The following is a 22878-nucleotide window of genomic DNA, read 5'->3' as shown; positions in this document are numbered from 1 at the left end:
AGGTTCAAATGTATAAGTGAAAGGATAAAATGTAAGGTCCTGTGTCTGCTCACCATGTTTTCTCCATTTTTCATTCAGTTGCTCATTTTTATATAATAATTGGATTTAAAGGTCCATGGTATGGCAAAGGAAATTTCTAAAATATATTAAAATATTGAGTACTCAACTATATACTAAACATTCAAACATTGAGTCTGACTTTCTTAAAAGCTGCATGAATAATTAGATGGAATATAGCAGAACTGTCCATCATGTGTTCACACAATATATTACTATGTTCTTACAGTGACATTTACAGTGCAATATATATATACAGTACCCGATGTCCTTTTTCCTTTAAAACAAAACAAAAAAAGGAGTCAATGTTGCTAATGCTTCAGTTGGTCTTTATTGAAACGGTGCTGTTAGCATTTCAGATGGAAACTGAACCTGTATGTGTAGAAGGAAGAATTCAATTTTTGAACATATTTTGGCATCTTCAATGTAACTGCTGACAAATATATTTAATAAATTTGGCTTCATGCAAATAATTTGAAAATAGTTGCTTTAGAGTACAAATTAATTTGTTTCACACTGAGTGATGGGTCTTAACCACCAAAGCATATTTCATCCCGTAAACCTAAAGGCGATCGTAATAAAACAATCACTCAACTGCAGAGGAAAAAAGAATGAAATTTAATGAATGTTCTTCAACAGCATAACTCAAATATAGTGAGTTAAAGAGGTTCATTGCTTAATCAAGCTAAATATGCTCAATGAGAACATATTAAAAATAATAAAAAGAAATTAAGCTCCCCCTTCCAAACATTTTTCTCAAAAAAAAAAAAAAAGAGCAAAATGGTAAATTAACAACTCAAGAACAAAAGGCACCTGTTTGTGTCCTCAATTCAGCTTGTTTTTCAGCTATGCAACAATCTACTTCTGTCAAAATCAAAGACAGATGAATCATGGGTTATAGCACGAAATACACACTACAGTAAGTAAGGTATACTATAGTATAGAAATGAATATTATACTACAGCTGCAATACAGTATAAGAAGTACTTTAGTATGATGTACTAAAGTTAAGAAATACTATAGCACTAGGGTTACTATAATATAGAGCATACAATAGTAATACCACAGCACTATAGCTATACCTTACTGAGCTACAGGAAATCTACGAGTTGGAATATACACCGGTTCACTTAGTGCCAAAGTTGATTTTTTCAAGATTCTTCTAAAACGGCAACCACCTTAATAGTAAAATCAGCGTTTGTCTTTTAAACATAGGTAAACATCAAATAAAAAAATATAGAACAAAAAAAGCAATGCTTTCTGATCAGAGAAACGGCCTGGCAGCAACTCAAAATGTACATAAAGAAGACCCACAGATGCTGTTTCTGGTTCAGCTCAGATAAACAATAATTAAAATACTGATAAATGAATTCATCCTTCGACATATTTCTTATAAAACACAAACAGAATAAAGAGGACAGGGAGGAAATCATCAGGTTTGTAGTGTTCGGGGCGAATGAAATAAAAGCGGATGCTGATGCCAGAGAAAAGCCATGAAAAGTTAACAAAGGAAGAATGCAAGAACGAAGATTAGTGCAGTTACAAGTCATCAAGAGAAAATCAACAGCTCATAATTAATCTTTTGGGGATTTCCCCTCTTTTCCAGCAATATCCAAATAACACAATCTCTTCTAGCATAGCGAAACTGCCGTGTTGTGGTGCTGTTGGTGTCATGGAGAACGTAGTGTCCAGACTCGTGAAAAACATCCGGAAATGGAAAATGAAAGTTTACCTGTGCTTCCTCATCTGCACGGTGTCTTGATGTTCTTAGACGGTTCTTCCCATAGCTCAAACTGGCTGATTCCTACTTTTAAAACATCCTATCATGGCACAAGAGATTGCAATAAAACATGAAAGAAGGAAAAAGAAAAGCAAATAAGAACAGAGAACATCAACGATCAGGAACCTGCTTTTGTAAGCCTCAGAACTAAGAAAACACAAGTTGTTCAAGATTTTAAATATAATTATTATTGTTAATATATTTTTTGTGTTTTTTCTCTTTTTTTCTAATACTGTAACAGCTAGAATTTAGGAGGCTGGCTTCTTTAGGTCTCGTATTTGTTTGACGAGGTACGTCTTTTCGTCGTTAAACTGCTCGTCGTCGGTGCGGTCCTTCTGAAAGTTGCTAAGGAAGTCGATGAGTTTCGTTTGGTTCTTCAATAGAATGTCTACGATGGGCTGCGTTTTATTTGGATTGGCCACAAACACCTGAAGAAATGCACAGAAACAAAAAACAAATTATGATTAAGAAAAAAAAGATTAAAGTTCAAAATAAGTTTCAATAAAGTTAAACTCATAAAAATGTACAGGTGCTGGTCATATAATTAGAATAACATCAAAATATAGTCATCTCCATTCAAAACGTGAAACTTGTATATTACATTCATTCATTACACACAGACTGATATATTATTTCAAATGTTTATTTCTTTTAATTTTGATGATTATAACTGACAACTAAGGAAAATCCCAAATTCAGTATCTCAGAAAATTTGAATATTACTGAAGACCAATACAAAGAAAGGATTTTTAGAAATTTTGGCCAACTGAAAAGTATGAACATGAAAAGTATGAGCATGTACAGCACTCAATACTTAGTTGGGGCTCCTTTTGCCTGAATTACTGCAGCAGTGCGGCGTGGCATGGAGTCGATCAGTCTGTGACATTGCTCAGGTGTTATGAGAGCCCAGGTTGCTCTGATAGTGGCCTTCAGCTCTTCTGCATTCTTGGGTTTGGCATATCGCATCTTCCTTTTCCCAATACCCCATAGATTTTCTATGGGGTTAAGGTCTGGCGAGTTTGGAATGCGACAGCTGAAACCCATGTCTTGCATACGTCTGTGTGTAGTGGTTCTTGAAGCACTAACTCCAGCTGCAGTCCACTCTTTGTGAATCTCCCCCACATTTTTGAATGGGTTTTGTTTCACAATCCTCTCCAGGGTGCGGTTATCCCTATCGCTTGTACACTTTTTTTCTACCACATCTTTTCCTTTCCTTCGCCTCTCTATTAATGTGCTTGGACACAGAGCTCTGTGAACAGCCAGCCTCTTTTGCAATGACCTTTTGTGTCTTGCCATCCTTGTGCAAGGTGTCCATGGTCGTCTTTTGGACAACTGTCAAGTCAGCAGTCTTCGCCATGATTGTGTAGCCTACTGAACTAGACTGAGACCATTTAAAGGCCTTTGCAGATGTTTTAAGTTAATTAGCTGATTAGACTGTGGCACCAGGTGTCTTCAATATTGAACCTTTTCACAATATTCTAATTTTCTGAGATACTGAACTTGGGATTTTCCTTAGTTGTCAGTTATAATCATCAACATTAAAAGAAATAAACATTTGAAATATATCAGTCTGTTTGTAATGAATAAATATAATATACAAGTTACACTATTTGAATGGAATTAGTGAAATAAATCAACTTTTGATGATATTCTAATTATATGACCCGCACCTGTAGATTCTTCTCTTATATTCAATTTGTTCCTCACACCGAACTACCATGACCTTTAGAAGTTTTGGACATAATGCATGTCTCATATAAACCATAATTTTGATCATTTTATGGTGTTTTCCCCTCATTTTGGAGTTGACAGTGAGACATTTGTCACGCAAGTGAAAAAAAAAAATATTTTTTAATTTTGTTTTACATTCATCATTGATGGGAAAAACACTTTTCAGCTCTGTTGTGTTTGGTAAGTGCGGATCTTGATCTCCTATACTAAGTAATTTAACAGATTGACGCACAAACATAAAAAGATTAAGTGATGGAAGAGCGTGGTGCAACCGACATTGTAGAAAAAAAGCCAGCATGTTTGTGCACCTTGAAGACATGGAAAGCCTCAAACTGAATGTTGGGGCTCTTGTCTCTCAGGAGGTTCATCATGAGCTTCAGGTTCTCTGGTTTACTGATGTACCGAGTCATGACTGTGAAGTTGTGTCTGTCCAGGAGCAGTTCACCCAGCAGCTGTCACATAACACACAAACACGTGATGATAAATGACAAGACAGGCTAGAGAAGACAAAAATCAATGTCACAACACACACCTTCAACGACTGTCTCTTGGTCACGTAGTTCTCAGAGTGAAGCAGTTTCTCATAGTTATCAAAAACCTGGAAGATCAAGGACAGCAATTTAAAAACATTAGTTTTCCTATATTCTATGATCAAAATTAACAACCCAAAAAACTGATATATTACCGCGTCATAGTTCTGTTCTAAAAATTCCGCCACCAGAACCTTGTGTCTTGTGAGCAGGTCCTGTAAAAAAAAAAAAAAGTTCAATGAGTAACATTTAACAAATCATTTATGTAACAATTAACGTTTTAATGTAAAAAAAAATATATATAGCACTTGCCTTGAAGGTGGCAAACGCGTCAGAGGCAATGTCAAACGTGGACATCTCCACATAGCTGAAAAAATCTTTAAAGTGTTCAGAGTGGAGGACGATTTTGGCGAGAGGTTCATGCCGGATGCACTCACGCAGCATAATCCCACAATTCAATGCCACCTGAGGAGTCTCATACCTGCCACAGCACCAAAACAGAAATGTCAAGTTCACATTATTGCTTAACAGAAACTTAACAGACCTATTCTACGTTTGGCCTTCTGATCTTGATTTTAGATCTAAACTTGCTAAAATGAACAGATGCTTACTGATGGAATGGAAACATTGCCGTAGACATTTCAAAGCTTTTCAAAGTAACATGCTTGCGTGCTGCATTTCAGAAATACCTATCATCTCTCACCCTTTGAGTAAGATGAAAAGAACTTCCTGATGAGAGCAGAAATATTCCACCGTTGGGCTGCGGGTCCCGATCTGCCTGCGCAGGATGTTGTTGAAGATCTGACAAACGTCCTTTTTACCCTGTGAACACACCATAGACAATTCAATTATACTAATTATTACAATTATTAAAAAAAAGATAAAAGAGAACTAGCAGTATCCTCACCTCAAAATCGATGACCTGCAGGTTTTCCACCAGTGAGATGAGCAGGCCGCTGTTGTAGAGCTCTTGGGCCAGTTGGGCCACCGTTTCTGTGTGTGGCTCCTTGTCATTAGTGCCGTACAGGATCTCCTTCATCGCCACTAAACATTTCGACACCTCCTCTGAAGCCTGACAAACACACAGAAATCACTTTAATCGCTTTAAAACATGGTGATAACCCGATACATTTTCACAGGTGTGTTTAGAGCATATGGCATCAATGCTGCATATTGCTCTGAACAGCTAAAAGGATTTTGGGTAATTTCACAAGTAAGCTCATTATACAAATAACATGATTAGCTATTTATCAGCTGCTGAAGCAGCTCGGTTTGACAGTGTGACAGTATCGTGAAGCATATGGATTTCCCTCAAGCTGGAAGAGTCCCAGGCACTTCTAATGCTTGACTTTAACACTGGGCTGCTGAAAAGAGCCTTAGCGGGCAGATGAAAATGAGCATGAGGTAGGGCGGTGAAGTGATATTCCCACCTCTCCGACATCTTTGTACTCTCAGCACAGACATGAGCACTTCCAGAAACCCCAAGTCTTGCTCACTTGGGTCTAGTAAGGATGTGCTGAAAATGGGGTTCCTATTCAGTAAATTGAGCCACTTATTGACAATGAGATTTAAAGTGAGCTAAAACTAAAAAAAGTTACTTTAACTACCCTTTCTTCCACCAGGGTTATAGTTAACTCAAAGCATTACAAATTATTTACTTGAAATAAAACAAACATTAACTAAATATAAAATACAAAACTGAAAAATAAATAAATAACTATAAATATATCAATAGATCAATTTCAGACTGCATGTCTCCGTTAGTCTGGTGTGCACTGTTCATAGAACTGCCCAAGGTCACTCTCAGACATATCTCTACCCTTAACAGCAGATTATATATATATATATATATATATATATATATATAAAAAGTTGACTGGATTTAAGATAACACTCAAAAATTGTGGTGAAGCGCAATTACCATCTTACTTATTTTAAAATGCATATCTACATTAAGCACAGTTTATTGTAGGATAAGTTGAATCATGTCAATCATCTGATCTGCTGCACTGGTTTAAAACACTTATTTGCCTTTTGCCTGGCCTACGTCTCTGAAAAAGCAAATGAAAAATGCAAAAACACTGGAAATATCAGCAGTGGAAAGAAGGCAGATTCAGAGGACAATGCCGTTGTTGTTGTAAAAAAGAGCTATAACGTGTCTTAGGGTAAAGCTGTAGAGAGACTTAGGAAACTTGAGCATCATCACTCAATAGTCGAATTCATTGTGCAATCATCTCAGGGTTTTTTGTAACAACTGGGATTAAGACTGGGATCAGAATGAAATGGAATAAAATCCTGGGATGAGAGTGGAAAAATAAGGGAGAAAAAATCTGACCGGCGGACCAAGTTAAACAGAGGGACAATTTCATTAAACTTTTGTGCAACATTTGCACAATGTATTTCAGTGTAAAAACACCTGTAATCCATCTTAAGCAAGCGCTAAATGCACTGGAACGGCCCTGAGCTAAACTCTTGTTAATTTTTTCTGTGTAAACACGCCTCATTAGTGGCAAATTAAGCTTATTAACGTAAGAGTGATGCTGTACAGTCCTCTAAAGTATGCCAGATTGCAGCAATCTGCTGCATCCTTTAAAAAGCTATATCTGAACCTGCCTGCAAGATGGGCATAACTCCTCACCAATAGTGCTCAGCACACTTTTTTTTCTGCTGAGTTTGCACTGTTACCTAAAATAATTATCTTGAGGTTTAATTCAATCATAAAACCCACAGGGACTGCTCTCAAACTCGTACCTTCTCTGTCTTCTTGTCCTGCTTGACCAGGATTGAGAGGTTGTCCTTCAGGGTCTTCACAATTTCTGTGGGGTTCTTGTGAGATTTACCAAACAGTGGCATGGTTGCAGCTGTAGACTTCTTGCTTTAGAACCTGGAGTAAATAAAATGAAAATGAAACAAGAAAAGAGAAGGACACAGGTCTCTGGTTCTGACTGCCCTCTTCAATTCTGACAGCAAAGTTTTAAACAAAAGACAAAATCTTCTACAGTTTAAAGTAGGCAATTGTTTGAAATATTTTACTGGGAAATATTAATTGAATCAAACACAGCACAAATACACAAGTGACTTAATATAAGTTTCTAGTAATCTTAAAAACCTTTTAAAATAAAGTGTTTAAATACTTGAAATTAGACAAATAAATGCCTACTGCCTACTTATGAATTTATTTTATTAACTGAATATCTTTCTAAAAATGTGTTCTAGTCACAAAGAACAAGTAATTTTGTCCTAAGCAATAGCAGAAATGTACCATTAAAACTGGTTGTTATTTTAGTATTACTTATATTGGCCTATTATTATAATAATATATTGAACTTATTTTTCAGCTTTCATTTTAAATTTTGAAGTTTTAGTAATTTTATTGTACCTTTATTTTATTCAGTTCTTTTTTCTCTAAATATTTATATTCTATTCTGTTCCATTTTATAGCTTTATTTCAGTTTTAGTTGTAGTAATTACAGAAATTTAACTTAAAATGTTTTTACTTCCGTTAACTGTCAAGTCATCATTTGTCATCATTTATATTTATATTTTATTTCACGCTTTATTTCAAATAATGAAAACAATGTGTAATAGTTTGAAGTTTACTTAATAACAACACTGATTAAAACTAATTACATATCATCAATAATAATTAAGGACAGTAATGATCTTAAATTTCACCACAGGCTGCAAGTGGCTTAAATTATGCAATTTCAAGATTTTTAGTTTTTACTTCCACTTGAAACAACTCATTCATTTGTTCCAGCCTTTTGTGTGTGTGTGTGTGTGGTGCTGTGTCTGACATATTTAACAATATAACCACCTTACAAATAATTAATGACTACATAAAGCATAGCCTATCTAGTTTGATAAAGAGTGCTTTTGAGAAACTATTCTAAAACGTTTTGAATTGACTGATCATACTAGACTTGGTCCACTCTGCAATCTAGATGTGTTTTAATTCACTATGCAAACACTGCCAGCAATAAAATCAAGACCTGACCCCCCCTCAGTCATGGCAAAGTCATAAGTCATAACTGCATCAAATGCCACCCTCACCTCACCCGCTTACTATCACAATATCATCTTAACCATCAAAAGGCCCGCTTCTGAGGAATGTCACATGACCACATTTATTTAGCAGTGAGTGAACAGGTCTTCTATTTGCTGTGTGACATTGTTAGGAATTTCAAATAGTTCTCGAGACAAAGAAAAAAAGAAGCTCCACCTGTGTTTACTATCTGTAAATATCACCTTCAACATGGAAGAATTCCCTTTGTAGCACGTAGACCACATAATTCATTCAACAGAGAGACAACTGTAAGAAACCAGTGAGAATTACTCCAAACAATACCCAATCATTTATCTATTTGTCAAGACAATTACTATACAACACAAAGGCAGTGATATTACTGGTAATTAAAACAGTACACAGAAAACAGCCATGTATAATAATGTAGAGTATAACAAATGTGGCAGAAGGACTAACAACAGGGATGCAAATTTAGTCAAAATTAAGCTGTCAGACGATTAGAATTTGATTGACGAAAATAGGGTTGTGCTTTTTAATAAAAATATTTGTTGACAGTTGAATGATTGAAAACTAATTCTAAGGTCAATGCTTAATATACACTACTACCGTACTAATATTATATATGTCCTGGGGTATTTCTTCCCAGATCTGGACCAGGGCATCACTGAGCTCCTGGACAGTCAGAGGTGCAACCTGGCGGCATCGGATGGACCGAAACAATGTCCAAGAGGTGTTCTATTGGATTTAGGTCAGGCGAGCGTGGGGGCCATTCAGTGCTATCAATTACTTCATCCTCCAGGAACTGACTGCATGCTCTCGCCACATGAGGCTGGGGACTGTTGTGCCCAAGGAGGAACCCAAGACCCAGTGTAGGGTCTGACAATGGGTCCAAGGATTTCATCCCGATACCTAAATGGCATTCAGCATGCCATTGTCTAGTCTGCAGAGATCTGTGCGTCCCTTCATGGATATATATATATATATATATATATATATATATATATATATATATAAATGTATATATATATATATATATATATATGTGTGTGTGTGTGAACCTGGACCACAAAACCACAAAGTCATAAGGGTCAATTTCTAAAAAATAAATAAGCTTTCCATTGATGTATGGTATGTTAGGGGAGGGCGATATTTGGGTGAGAATATTGCAACTATTTGAAAATATTGCAATCTTGAACTATTGCAAAAAAAATAAAAAATAATAATATTGAGGAAAATCGCCTTTAAATTGGTCTAAATTAAGTCTATATCAATGCATACTACAAATTAAAAAATATGTTTTGACATTTATGGTAGTAAATGTACAGAATATCTCCATGGAACATGACCTTTACTTAATATCTGGATGATTTTTGGCATCATATTTTTTTTACAATTTTGACCCATGCATTGTATTTTTGACTATTGCTACAAATATACCCATGCTACTTAAAATTAAAATTAAATGTATGGATTTAGCAGATGCTTTTATCCAAAGCAACTTACAGTGCATTCAGGCTATCAATTTTCACCTATCATGGGTTCCCGGGAATCGAACCCCCAACCTTGCGCTTAATAGCGCAATGCTCTACCAATTACAATTAATTTCATATTTCTTAATAAACATGTAATCAGTAAATTATGTAATACATTATAACGTCAGATTTGTGTGACAGAGGTTCTATCAGGCCTATAGGGAACCATCTAACAGAGTTGGTGTTGTGTAGAATCGTGCTGAAATGCATGTTGAATAGAGTGAACAGGCCCTCCGGTGCATGATCCGCATGTCGTCTGTTTGTGTTGAACTGAGAGAAGGGGCCTTGCAGTGGTGTGATCTGTGGTGTGATCTGTTTCAGGCCTGTTCACTTAATTCAACACAAAACAGCAGCAGCAGCAGAACTGCAGAATTACAGCGTGACAGCGCGCGAGCCGCTCTCAATGTAGCACGCGAACAGAACGACGCAGAACGGAACAATGAAACAGTTCAGACGCTTGCGACTCAAACACTCAGCCTATCCGCCCAATTACCAAACACAAGCCCGACATGCGGAAAACTGGGCGTACGTTTAGCTTATTCTCGTGGCGTGCGACACCAAAATAAAAGACACGCAGCTCAATGTTGAGAAATCTGAGCTTTGAAATCCACCAAACGTTTCAGTAAAGTGTGAAATGCTGAATACTTACAGTGCTGCGATGTAATTGTCTTCCGCGGCTGCTGTGGCTCTGTGTGTGTTAGCGAGCAGCGGACTCTTTGTGTGTGTGTGTGTGTGTGTGTGTGGGCTCGCGCGCTGGGCTGAACGTCAGCGGAATGTGTACATAAGCGAATTAAACACTGACTGACTCAAACGCGTATATCTGAAAGAGACATGATGGACTTGTAGCACAAACTCGCTGTCGGGTGTCTCTCCGCGGTTGAAGGTTGATGATCTGGGATCGGTCCCGTGTCCGTCGGTGGCGGGTCGGTCTGTGCTGCGCGAGCTGATCTCAGGTCAGATGCAGACTGGCGCTTCCTCCCTCACTGAAGCGAGGCGGAGGGGCGTCGTGTTACCCGGATGTGGTTGTGTTCAGACTGTATTATGAAGAGATGCAGGCTAAAATAAGTGCATGACTCATGATTTTGAATCACGACGTTTAAAGTGTCGCGTCACATACCTGCCTGAACGACTGAGCGCCGCTGTCAGAGCCGAAGTGCGCAGTGTGTCGCGGAGGCGCTGAGACTGAGTCACCGATCAGTGGATGTTCTGTTGCACGACATCTGCTTAAACTGGCGAAAATATATAGCCTACTGCTTTGTTTTTTAAAATACACAGTATATATTTCTTGGAGTACAGTATAAATATAGCCTATGCTCAAATTTTCAGTTCGTCTTGTATAATTTTTTGTCATTTAAAAAAGAAATGTTTCCTTATTGCAGTGTTTGTTGGCAAAACAGTGGTTGATATTACTTTTTTTTGGATTGTTTTACTAAATTTAGCTATAAGGTTGTTGTACTGTAGTCTATCTCTGTTGTGTCACCACTACCATTAGGATCTATTTTTTATAATATTTATAAATCAAGTTTGAATTAAATTCTGCCATAAAAGTTTCCCCATTTATCTTTCATTAACATAGTTAATAAAAATGTGATAAAATAGTAAATTAAGGAAAATAGTTTTGTAGTACTGTCAAAAAAATTATTGTGAATAATTGCACCCAAAATAGTAGTTTTTGTTTACATAATATATGTGTGTGCTGTGTACATTTATTATGCATATACACACATATACAGTATATATTTTGAAAATATTTCCATGTATATATATATATATATGAACATACATTTTTCCAATAAGCTATATATATATATATATAAATATATAAGCATGCGCGTGTGTGTATTTATATATACATAAAAACAAACCGCACACACATTATGTAAACAAATACTTATTTTGGATGCGATTAATCACGATTAATCATTTGACAGCACTATGGTTTTGTTTCTTGTATAGTTTTAATATCATCCCATAATTTTTTTCTCTCTCCCTCTCTATATATAATCAAAATGAAATTTTAACACAAAAGTTTCCCTAATTGTCTTTATCATCAACACATGTAATGAAAAATGTATAAACCAGAAAAATGATTAAACTATTAAGGTTTTTTTGTGGTGCACAATGAAAAGGGCTGATGCATGCAAGATCAAATTTACCACATTTAATTCAAAGGTCATCTTTAAAGCAGAAATGAAAAAAAAGTAGACATTCCCTGAGCAGACAAAAGAGGACAGAATGTTTCAGTGAAGTTTATTTAAGCCTAAGCACTTTAAATTCATTCATCTCATACATCCTCTTAGATACATATTTACACATGTACACAGATACGCGTCTGATACATGAAAAGATTGAGAGGCAAAACTAACATGCAGCAATGTGCCACATAAAATTTAAATAGAAATGAACAATGATTTTTGTATCACTGAACATGTTAAAAAGACAACATGGGAACATGAACATTTAAGCACAGTAAGGCTGCGGTCGTCATTATGGCTTGATTGAATCAGCTGATTTGAAGAATACAGATATTCATGAACTTTAAGCTGTGAGAAATACTTGTTCAGCATTAAAATGAGTCTTACAAAAGCTGAATGATAGTTACAACATGCCAATTATCACTTTCCAGACATGATATTTTGAAAGAAACCAAATCAATCTGTGGTGACAAAATAAATGACATGAAATGTGAACACAATTGGTACATTTGAAAAATTGCAATAATTGTACATGAATGGTGCAGAACAGTAAAGGGACACATACAACAAAATACAATGACATACATTTCATTGACACACAACAATAGTGGTCATAATATACAATGTGTGTGTGTGTGTGTGTGTGTGCGTATATTTACATATATATATACACACTGTTTAAATGGAAAACATGAGATAAAAGTTAATATCTGTACAAATCTTTTACAGGAAATAATTTAAATACAGCTGTTTAAGATTAATACATACAGTGAATAACAGGACTTTTCAGCAGGCATAACCTCAAGAATCTTTATCATATAAAACAATTTCATTGTCTTGCTGCTACAGCAAATCAGACAGGAGCTTTAGACGCCAACAAAGTCAGACATTTCAAAAAGACACTGATATTCTCAACGCAAGATCAATAAAACCAGTGGAAGCTCATGTGGTCATACATTAAAATCCAATGAGAGTCCTTGTTATGTATATTTAAAGACTTTTAAAACCGCAGGCTGCTCTGATGTTAATGCAGACTCGACCAAGAGCCCTTTTCTTTTTTAATCTTTGAGGAAACGCATGCAGACGTGAAACAAACAGCATCACGCTGATACTTTCAAAGTGACGAAGAATTTCCACGGGGGAACAGCAGACACTGAATGATCTTTTTTCTCTCTCTTATGAAGGAGAGAAGGTTGAGAAAGTGTGACACTCAATATAAAATATCTTGAATAGCGTATATGGACCGCAGAGGTCAATTCCTTTCTCGGGTGACGAGGTTAAATACAGTACAGAGACTCGAGGAGCTTCAGTAGAAAGTGCACTGTGTCTGAGCTGCCACAAGGCGGTGGAGCAGCAGCTTCAGGGTTTGATGTCTGAGAAGCTTGTGTAGGTTTCGCTGCAGCTGGAGGATGTGCTGAGGTTTCCAGACCCACTGCCTTCTGTGGGAAAACACTCATTCGTAAAATGAAGATTTCATGATAGGGATTTGTAGTGTGGTGAAAGAAAAGCGGGAAGTAGTGTTACCTGAGCTGGAGAGGGATTGAGAAGATTTGGATTCTCCGATGAGAGTCAGCAGGTTTGCAGCAGGAACCCAGCCCTCTTTATTGGAACGCAGATTACGTACAAACCTGAATCAGCACAAACACATTGATGTCACACCAGCCTCTGCTTACAGAAAACATTATGTGATTCTTATGAAGACAAACAAAAAAATAAGCCCAGACAATAATGTACGAGTGAAATTTACTCGTCATTCACAAAAGGATAAAACACTCAAAATGCCAAATTGGATCTATATATCAAAATAACTGTGGGCAAAAAAACAACACCACCAACAAAAAAAAAAGTTTAAGGGGGCCACAAGATGACTTCAAATTAATATAATAAAATAATCTACCAATATAAGCTAAATGCTAAAAAAAACCATGAATCAAGATTTTTATTTGCCTTCAATAACTAATGATGTTACAGAAAAACTGAAGTTTAGTTATAGTAATATAAAAAAGAAAGAAAAAAAAGGAAAAAATATAGAAATAAATCAAATTCAAAATAATAATTAAATCTATAGTATATAAATAACACCAAAACACTGATTCAGGACAGTCATAATGTTTAGATTTAGATAATTGTTGATTCATTGAAAAGCACAAAAGAATGATCAGCTTGTGAGTCATAGTGGTTTGCAATGTGTAACATCAGGATGAGTAAACAATGACAGAATTGTCATAGTATTTCCATACACCTGAATGTGTGAATCTTACCAGCGTCCATCGTCTCCCTCTCTCACCAGCTGAACTGAGTCTCCGCTCTTGACCGTCAGCTCCTGTGGTCCATTTTTGTCATGGTCAGCAACTACCACGTACCTGCCTGGAGACTGCGTGCACACACAAACATCATCAGCGGCCAAACTAAAGATATCTGCAAACAAACATGGATGAGACTCACGAAAACGTGTCGCTGAGTCACAATGACTCACCAGCTTTTTCCCTCCCTCATCCTCAGGATCAGAGTTCATGGGATCCTCGGCACTCGAGTAACCATCGTTCTCCTCAGATGCATCCACAGACAGCGATGCCTTGGAGAAGCCTTGTGGAAGAGAGGATGAGTGAAACACAATTGTGACATTTGGCTCATGGAGTGACAATGAAAGAGAGAAAGAAGTGGTGCTCCACAAAGATGGAAAGGTGAAGAAGAGACCGGCTCCGTTTCAAAACTTAGTGAGCTATTTTGCTGTCTACAGCCTACAAAGTCATCTATCTTCTAAGGCAGCATGCTCAATATTAAGTTTCTGAAGGAAAATTCTTGGATTTCAAAAGAGTCTGGCGTTAACATGTTGCTAAGCTAACACTACAATTTTCGCTCAGAAATTGCTAGTAGATTTTGAAATTAAATGGAAAGAAATAGGAAGTAACACTGAAATAAATGTAAAACTTTGTAGCAGAAAGAGTGAAATAGTATTTTTTACAGTTTAGACAACCTTACTTTCTACCCAAATCACCATCTAAGATTTTTTTATTGAGACTTTGCATTGGGAGTGTGCACATGATGCCTATGTAGGCAACACACTAAGTTTTGAACCAAATCCAGTGTCTCTTTCTCTCATATCTATTTGAAAAGAGGAACTGCTCCAGGCACTGATATAACAGGATGAGCTGTTTGTGTTTTATGTTCAGACAGCCATGATTTTGATGACACTTTGTGAATATGACACATTCTCAAATCATACAAAACATGTTTACGGAGAGATCCATAAACCTTTTTAGGTCTGAATCAGTGGATAATTATGGAGCCTGGAAGAGTGTTTGGTAGAAAGGGATCTGTGGTTTCAGAATCTTAAAAGTGAATCCAGAACTAGCACCGCAAACCAGCAGACAGGAACCCAAACCAGACGCTCATGCAGCGTTAAACGCAAGTGTTTCCACACGAAGGGAAGTGCAAGTAGGAATTCTTGCACAATTTGACAGATTTTGATTTGTAAATGTACAGATTTAAGGTATCAACATGAATTGACTGTAAAAATACTGTATTTAAAGGAAATGAAAATTCTGTCGTTATTTACTCGCCCTCATGTTGTTCCAAACCCATATGACTTTTTGTTTTGTGGAAGTTACTACAAACGGGAACCAAAGCTTTCAAATTTCAAAAGGGGTGAAAAAGTATAACGTAAATGCAAAAATCTCTTAAAGAGTTTATCATGAGTTAACAGGTCGAAACTTCATATTCACTGAAAATTTTAGAGAAATATTACAGTTATTAGTCCAATTTGTAAATTAATCGTTCTTTTGAGTTGGATCTATTCAAATAAAGCGACTGAACCAGTCTGATTCATTCATGACTCAAGTTCATTTCACTGAATCAGGATCTGATTGCAATGATCCTCAAGTTAAAACCTCATAACAGTCAGTCAATAACAACACTCCTGTGATACTTTATGGTGTTTTACTTCTTTTTTGAAGGAAAATCCTCTAGTCTCCATTCTATTGCAAATGCATGGAAAACAGCAACCAGTAAATTGTGGGAAATATCTCCTTTTGTGTTCCACAGAAGAAAGTAAGTCATACAGGTTTGGAACAACACGAGTGTGAGTAAATAAAGATGATTGATTTTGTTTTGTGAACTATTCCTTTAAGAGATTATCTGATCATTCTCTCTGCTGTAGCAATTATAAGATATGAACTGGGCTGGTTTCACATTCTCCAACAGTAAAGAGCATTTCAGATCGACAACAGTTATTTATTGAGCACTTCTGTCAAAGAGATGCCATTTTAGCGCCGTGATTTATTCTGCAAACCACCAATTACAGTGCAATAATATCAAACCCTGTGGTTAGTGTTTGCCAGTCTGTTTGGAAGTTCTCTGTGAGAGAGCAATAAAGACAAAGTTCATTCCCACACCAGGCATCTAGTTACCTCTCCTTTTAGTCTGCAACAGACTAGAAGTGCTCAGCCATCTCACTCGGGTAAGAGTGATGTGCGGACCTGCGTCTAAGGAAGAGGCAGCTGATAAGATTTCAAAGACTCCACCGATTTACCAACCACTCTACAGTTTTTGGTTGGGTGTACAGCACAAGTCATTTTGTTCGGATTGTAAATGCTTAAAAGGACAGTCCACCCAAAAATGAAAATTCTATATCATCATTTATTCACCTTCATGTTGTGCTAAACCTGTATGACTTTCTTTTTTTCTGTGGAACACAAAAGAGATTATCAACATTCTTCAAATATCTTCTTTTGTGTTCAGCAGAAAAAAACAAACTCCTCTCAGGTTTGGGACAACCTAAGATGAATACACAATTACAGAATGATCATATTTTTGGGTGAACTACCCTTTAACACCTAATATTGTTTTGATTACTTTAAGCTGATATATGAAAGATGGCGAAACATAATATATGGAGGTGAAATAAAACTCGGCAACCACATAATATGATAAAATGAATATTTCGGAACACTGGTCACGGCTGATGTCGGAGGGAGTTTTCAGGGGACAGTGTACCTCTGAAGCCAAACGGTGTAGGATCACTCTTAATCTCATGTCTTTTAGTTTTGTGGTCAGGACTAGGGGGGGATGATCCTGCAGCCATAGCAAGGAGCGAGAAAGAAAGGGATAAGAGGACAAAAAAATCAGGAAAGAAGAAAGAGAAAGTCTATAACAGGGTTAAAGGAAAGATTCTTAAATATTAGAAAGAAAAAAGTGTCACTGTGTTACACTGTGCCTTGACTACCAGCAATGCCATAAAACATGGTAATAGTTTTCAGAAACTGACCTGATCCAAAATCCCACTCTTATAACCATATATTAAAGAAATGCGTGGTTATGGGAGTAAGCAAGTAGGTAAATAAATGGCCAGCATTTTCAGTTTCGGTGTCGACACATTATTGTTTCTGGAAACAAGTTATATCATATCTGGTTAAGGCACAGTGAATAGCTCTTAAGTGGTGATTGATCTAAATTGTAATACTACCAAGATTACACTATGATGTTAAACTGCTGCTAATCTAGATTTTCTGATCTACACTAGAGACTGTCTAGTGTTTTCTGAGACTACAGTATACCTGGAGGGCAGACAGAGACCATGGGTAGTGTTAGGCTTTTGCCACCAGAGGGCACTATCGGTTCTGCAAGCCAAATATTAGTGAAAATTCCAAATTAAATATTCCCAATTTATCCAATGCCACTGAAATTTGTGTTAACCAAATATTTTTAACTAAACATTTCAACTGTTAAAGCTGTGTTAAGCTTTCTTTTATAGAAGTGTTTCATCAGTATGCACTGTTTTAAAAGTATGACACATTATTCTTGTATAAAGCTGGGAGTCCTGTTGTACCTTTTTGACTCTTGAGGTTACTGAAGCCCTGCAGTGTAAAACGCTTTTTAGCCACTGCAGCTCTCTCAGTGTTGGGACTGGTGACAGTCTCGTCTATTCTCCACAGAGACAGAGAGAAAGATCAGAGAGGAAGGGGAAATAATGAAGGACGTTACAGGTTTAGTCAAGAAAAAGAAACACAGGGGTTACAAAGAACATCACAGAAATTCACAGTCTAAGCAGCAAGAGGAAAGATCGCAGCATTCTGAACTGTGGGACACGTTAGACTGACTGATGTCTTATATTACCTGTGTAATATCGGAAAGATGGCTTTCGAAAATGTTTTGACCATCGAGTGTGTAGTGAGACCATATATGTGTATGTTGAGCAGGGCTGACTGACCTTTGACCTTGTCATTATTTTTAAGTAAGACGGCTGTACTGGGATCTGCTGCTGTGGGTTCAGTTCTCTTCTCTTCTCCTTTCTTGAGGGTCTTTGGGGTGGTCTTGAAGGGGCTTAGGGTTAGGCTGGTGTTGGTGGGAGTTAACTGTGAGATCTGATCTGAGCTCTTCTGCTGGCGTGCTTCTGAGATAACACACAATAAGACTGATGAGGTGAAGGGGTCTTTTTATATGCACTACTGTTCAAAGGATTGAGAGGGATCTTTTTTGTTGTTGTTGTTTTTGAAAGCGTCTTGCAAGGCTGCAAGTTTTATTTTTTTTTAATATATTTGGATTTTTTTCCCTTAGATGGCAAAACTGTATTGCAAAGCTGAATTACCAACATTACTCCAGTTTTCAGTGTCAAGTTATCCTTCATAAGTCATTCTAATATGAGACCCTGGGCCACAAAACCAGTCATAAGGGTCAATTTTAAGAATTTGAGATTTATACATCTTCTGAAGGCTGAACAAATTTGTTTGTTAGGATCCGACAATATTTGGCCAAGATACAACCATTTGAAGATCTGGAATCTGAGGGTGCAATAAAATCGAAATATTGAGAAAATCACCTCAACCTAAAAGTTGTCCAAATGAATTCTTAGCAATGCATATTAATAATAAAAAATTACGTTTTAATATATTTACAGAAGGAAATGTACAAAATATCTTCATGGAACATGATCTTTACCTAATATCCTAATGATTTTTGGCATAAAAGAAAAAAAAAAGAAATTTGACCCATACATGTATTTTTTGATATTGCTACAAATATACCCGTGCTACTTAAGACTGGTTTTGTGCTCCAGTGTCACATATACCGTTTTCTCTCTCTCTTTTTTTTTTTGCTCAACAACAATTTTGTATTATAATCAATGTTGAAAACAGCTGTGAAGCTTTTTATTTGGGGGGGGGGGGGGGGGGGGGGTATACCATGATACTATCAAAAAGGATTCTTTGATTAAGAACAGCATTTATAAAAACAGATTTTTTTTTTAACATTATAAATGCATTTATTGTTACTACTGATCAATTTAATGCATCCTTGCTAAATCAGAGTAACACTTTCACTCAATAAAGAAACAAAATCAATTTATTTCACCTCTGCAGGCCTTAAGCTGCCCCGTTAGAACCTTCCGGATCTCGTTCACCCATGACGTTTTGATCTCTGGTGTCGGCGCCTGAAGATAACCAATAAAATGATCAGAAAGGTAAGTGACAGGATCAGAGAGTGTTGCTTTAAGTTATGAACATTCAATGCCATTTAAATATAGGATATTTTTAATAAGCACAATTTTGAAGTTTACCTGTACAATGAACACCTCCTCTCGAGAATTACACCAGACCTCAAACTTTTTGTTGTCTCCTTTTGCATTTTCAGTAATACCTACAGCAGTCATCTGTCAGAGGAAAATATGAATAAAAATAATCTGACTCAAACAGGAACCTGATATTCCCTGTCATTTATTTACATGCAAAAATATATCTACTGTATTTTCTGTACTATAAGTCGCACTTTTTTTCATAGTTTGGCTGGTCCTGCGACTTCTAGTCAGGTGCGACTTATCAAAATTAATTTGACATGAACCGAGAGAAATGAACTAAGAGAAAACATTACCGTCTACAGCCGCCAGAGGGCGCTCTATACGGCTCAGTGCTCCTGTAGTCTACACTGAAAACATAGAGCGCCCTCTCGCGGCTGTTGGTACACTGATGGTAATGTTTTCTCTTGGTTCTTGGTTCTAAATAAATGCGACTTGTATATGTTTTTTCCTCGTCATGACGTATTTTTGAACTGATGCGACTTATACTCAGGTGCGACTTACAGTCCGAAAAATACGGTATTTACCTGGAATGGAATGGAATTTACTCAAGAGAAAACACAAATTAAACATTCAGATTTCATTTACATTTTTCTTGGTTATACTACACTAAAAATGATCAATTATTCCTTGTTAATATTTGTAATAGAACGGTTTTGATAAAGAAACTGATTTAGGATTACAAAGTGATTTGGGGGATTACATTTTTAGTTACCAGCCTGCATTTTTAAGCACTCCACCACATCGACTTAAAGAAGTGGAGCAATTTCCATGTCTGAGAAGTAAGAAATGAAAAGGAACTACTTTTAATATTTGGTGCTTACACTGAGCGAGTGTTTGAAGCTGTATGAAGGTGCTTTCTCATAACCCTCTCCGTTCTCCTCTCGTTTCTTACAGAAGAGCAGAGCTTTCTCATGCAGGAACAGGTGTCTCTGCATGGGCTTGAAGCGAGCCAGGTCTTTCACCTTCGCGTGACCCTTCTTATGCTCCGTCCACACGCTGAACGACCCCTGCATCATCAGACGCCCCAGATCACTGAGGTTGCCCTGGAAGCACAGGTCAGAGGTCAACAGCTACTCCAAACGCTACTTACATTATTGGAAACCTTTAAGTGAACATAACATTTCACAATGTGTGTAAATGACATCCTTACTTCATATCCAGTGATGGCGATAAGGTGCATGGAGTCATTAACAGCTTTCAAGATGCCCAGAATAGATGAGAGCGCCTCCTGCAGGTCATCCTCACCCTCACAGCCTTTACTGTACTTCAGCAGTTCCTGACAGAAACACACATGAACACAGAGCTTACATCAGTGAGAGGTGCAAACATGAGTTTTATATCTGCATATGTACTCTGGGTCTAGTTTACCTTCAGTAAGAGCTGGTATTTGGTTATTCTCTGCACTGGTTTGAGCAGGTACGAGTCCAAACCAAGCTTATGTTCCAGTTTCTTTTGACACTCCTGAAAACAATACACACAAATTCTCTATTTATTCATTTAAATTTTTTTACTATGATTTTGTTTCTTATTATAATAATGATTATTATTATTATTATTATTTAAATATTATTAAACTATTATTTAACTATTATAATTAATATTTCTTAAATTCTAAATTTAATTAAATTCATTTTTATTGTTAATATTTATTAAATAATACTTGTTTTTCTAATAAATTTCTAATAATTGTTTTTCTTTTATTTATAATTAATAATAATAATAATGTTCAGAACCTTGGTTTCGGTAAAACATTTAAAAAAATAAATTAATGTGTTAATTTAACAAATTAAAATGATCAAAAGTGACGTAAAAGTTCAAGTAAATACATTTCAATTTTTACAAAAACTATTGTAAAACAACAACCTATTTCAAGATTTTAAGCACCAAATCAGCATATTAGAATGATTTCTGAAGGAACATATGACCCTGAAGACTGGAGTAAATGATACTGTAATTTCAGCTTTGCATCACATAAAAAAAATAAATTTTTAAATATATTAAAATAGAAAAAAAAGTTGTTTTAAATGGTAATAATACAGTATTTCCAAAATTACTGTTTAAACTCTATTTTAGACCAAATAAATGCAGCCTTAGTGAGTAAAGAGACTTTTTTCATAAACACACGTACAGTGCACAAAAAAAAATTCAATTATGCCGAATCCAAACTTTTGAACAGTAATGTTTATCGGATCATATATGCTGTATTCCTAATATATTACATGCGGTTCTCTATAATATGACCCATTTAAATTACAGAAAGATATATGTGCTTATGTGCAATGTATAGCCTTAATGTCTAACAGCATCTTTAGTGTCTTTGTAAAGTAAGATGACCTGGAAGAAAGCACAGTCAGAGCACTGTCTCCATAGAGACTCGGAGCGAGGCTTGTTCTGACAGTACTTCTCATAGATCTGCAGATCCGTCATCTAAGAAACATGAAAATTAGGTTTGCATAATCTATTCAATAATGTATTCAATCAGAACAGCACAGGATGTAACTTCCAACTCACTCTCTCCAAGAAACACCGGCCCACAAGCTCAGGATAGTCTGTGTACGCCTCTAGTTCACGAAGAAAAGTTCTGAAATATACAGAGAGCGAACAGAGAGAATAAGAAGTGCTTTATCTTTATAAAACCACAAGAGCGGAAGATAAAACAGACACTGATGGTTCACTCACTTCTTGTGGAACTGGTATATCTCAGGCATATTCCCAAAGAGGACGTCTTTCTTGTGAAGCAGCGTATTGGGGATGAGGTGAGCCATAGCAGGATTGTCCATTTCTGCCCCATAACCCTAAACACAAATTAATCTGTCAAGTCTAATGTATTAAAAAATCAGAACTAATCTGACCTCTAGAGGTTGAAAATATCAGTGCAACTGACCTCCAGCACACACAGCAGCTCCTCAACATACGCTCGCTCCGTCTCCAACAGCTCGTTCATCACATGCCTGTAATGGACAGATATTAAACACATAATCCATATAGAGAGACACAATTAGAGCTGATTTTCCTCCATTTGTAATAAGCTCCCGACTGACCGTCTAAGCACAGCAAAGTTCTCCTCTTCATCAGAGACAGACGGGTGTCTGCTGCCATCATTCTGTAAGTTTATCTCTCCCTGCAAATATAAACAACCCTGCATTAGTGTCTTCAAAATGTGTTTAGATTAATTCTGTCATTTTAATAAATCACAAATATCATAGAGAAGTTGGTTTGGCAGAAAATTATTCAAAATTCACCCAAATTAACTGAGAACTGTTTAAATAATAACCACTAAGGTTGTCAATATGAAGATAATCTGTAAAATTAAAATAAAACAATTAAAAAAAAAACATTCTCTCCACTTAAAAATGTTACAAGTTTATGAGTTAAGAGTTTTTAATTTCCACACTCTCCGATCATGAGACCCATATAATAGAATAAAATTTCCTTCATCATGTTATGATCAGTTAA

The 22878-nt window shown here is 36.3% G+C and overlaps 2 protein-coding genes across 13 annotated transcripts in view; both read right to left on the bottom strand.

Moving 5' to 3' along the window:
- Nucleotides 1-365: 365 nt before the first annotated feature.
- On the bottom strand, nt 366-10858 carry cab39l (calcium binding protein 39-like). The gene is made up of 10 exons (XM_059554566.1): nt 10775-10858; nt 10307-10691; nt 6850-6982; nt 5006-5170; nt 4802-4920; nt 4411-4579; nt 4254-4313; nt 4101-4166; nt 3877-4020; nt 366-2265 (listed from the first exon to the last, which is right to left on the bottom strand). Exons 3-10 carry the CDS (start codon nt 6949-6951, stop codon nt 2086-2088), a joined length of 1005 nt encoding a protein of 334 aa, XP_059410549.1. The 5' UTR covers nt 6952-6982; nt 10307-10691; nt 10775-10858; the 3' UTR covers nt 366-2085.
- Nucleotides 10859-12648: 1790 nt separating this feature from the next.
- Nucleotides 12649-22878, bottom strand: part of mcf2la (mcf.2 cell line derived transforming sequence-like a) — a 65970-nt gene continuing 55740 nt past the window's right edge. For 5 of the 12 annotated variants that reach the window (XM_059554553.1, XM_059554559.1, XM_059554555.1 and 2 more), the window contains exons 15-33: nt 22464-22543; nt 22307-22373; nt 22102-22217; nt 21934-22003; nt 21757-21849; nt 20791-20883; nt 20573-20698; nt 20244-20465; nt 19405-19497; nt 19200-19278; nt 18061-18243; nt 17680-17772; nt 17408-17470; nt 16848-16925; nt 16262-16336; nt 14329-14438; nt 14114-14226; nt 13377-13480; nt 12649-13291 (exon numbers count right to left, since the gene is read on the bottom strand). In XM_059554553.1, the coding sequence (XP_059410536.1) occupies nt 13212-13291; nt 13377-13480; nt 14114-14226; nt 14329-14438; nt 16262-16336; nt 16848-16925; nt 17408-17470; nt 17680-17772; nt 18061-18243; nt 19200-19278; nt 19405-19497; nt 20244-20465; nt 20573-20698; nt 20791-20883; nt 21757-21849; nt 21934-22003; nt 22102-22217; nt 22307-22373; nt 22464-22543 (1938 nt within the window). In that variant the 3' untranslated portion in view covers nt 12649-13211. The remainder of the gene's footprint in view (nt 13292-13376; nt 13481-14113; nt 14227-14328; nt 14439-16261; nt 16337-16847; nt 16926-17407; nt 17471-17679; nt 17773-18060; nt 18244-19199; nt 19279-19404; nt 19498-20243; nt 20466-20572; nt 20699-20790; nt 20884-21756; nt 21850-21933; nt 22004-22101; nt 22218-22306; nt 22374-22463; nt 22544-22878) is intronic. The other 7 variants (XM_059554554.1, XM_059554557.1, XM_059554556.1 and 4 more) reach the window with 7 other exon arrangements.

Source organism: Carassius carassius, chromosome 7, assembly GCF_963082965.1.
Source record: "Carassius carassius chromosome 7, fCarCar2.1, whole genome shotgun sequence".
Lineage (NCBI taxonomy): Eukaryota > Metazoa > Chordata > Actinopteri > Cypriniformes > Cyprinidae > Carassius > Carassius carassius.
The sequence above is the reverse complement of the archived record's forward strand: the minus strand, read 5'-3'. Positions and strand labels throughout refer to the sequence as shown.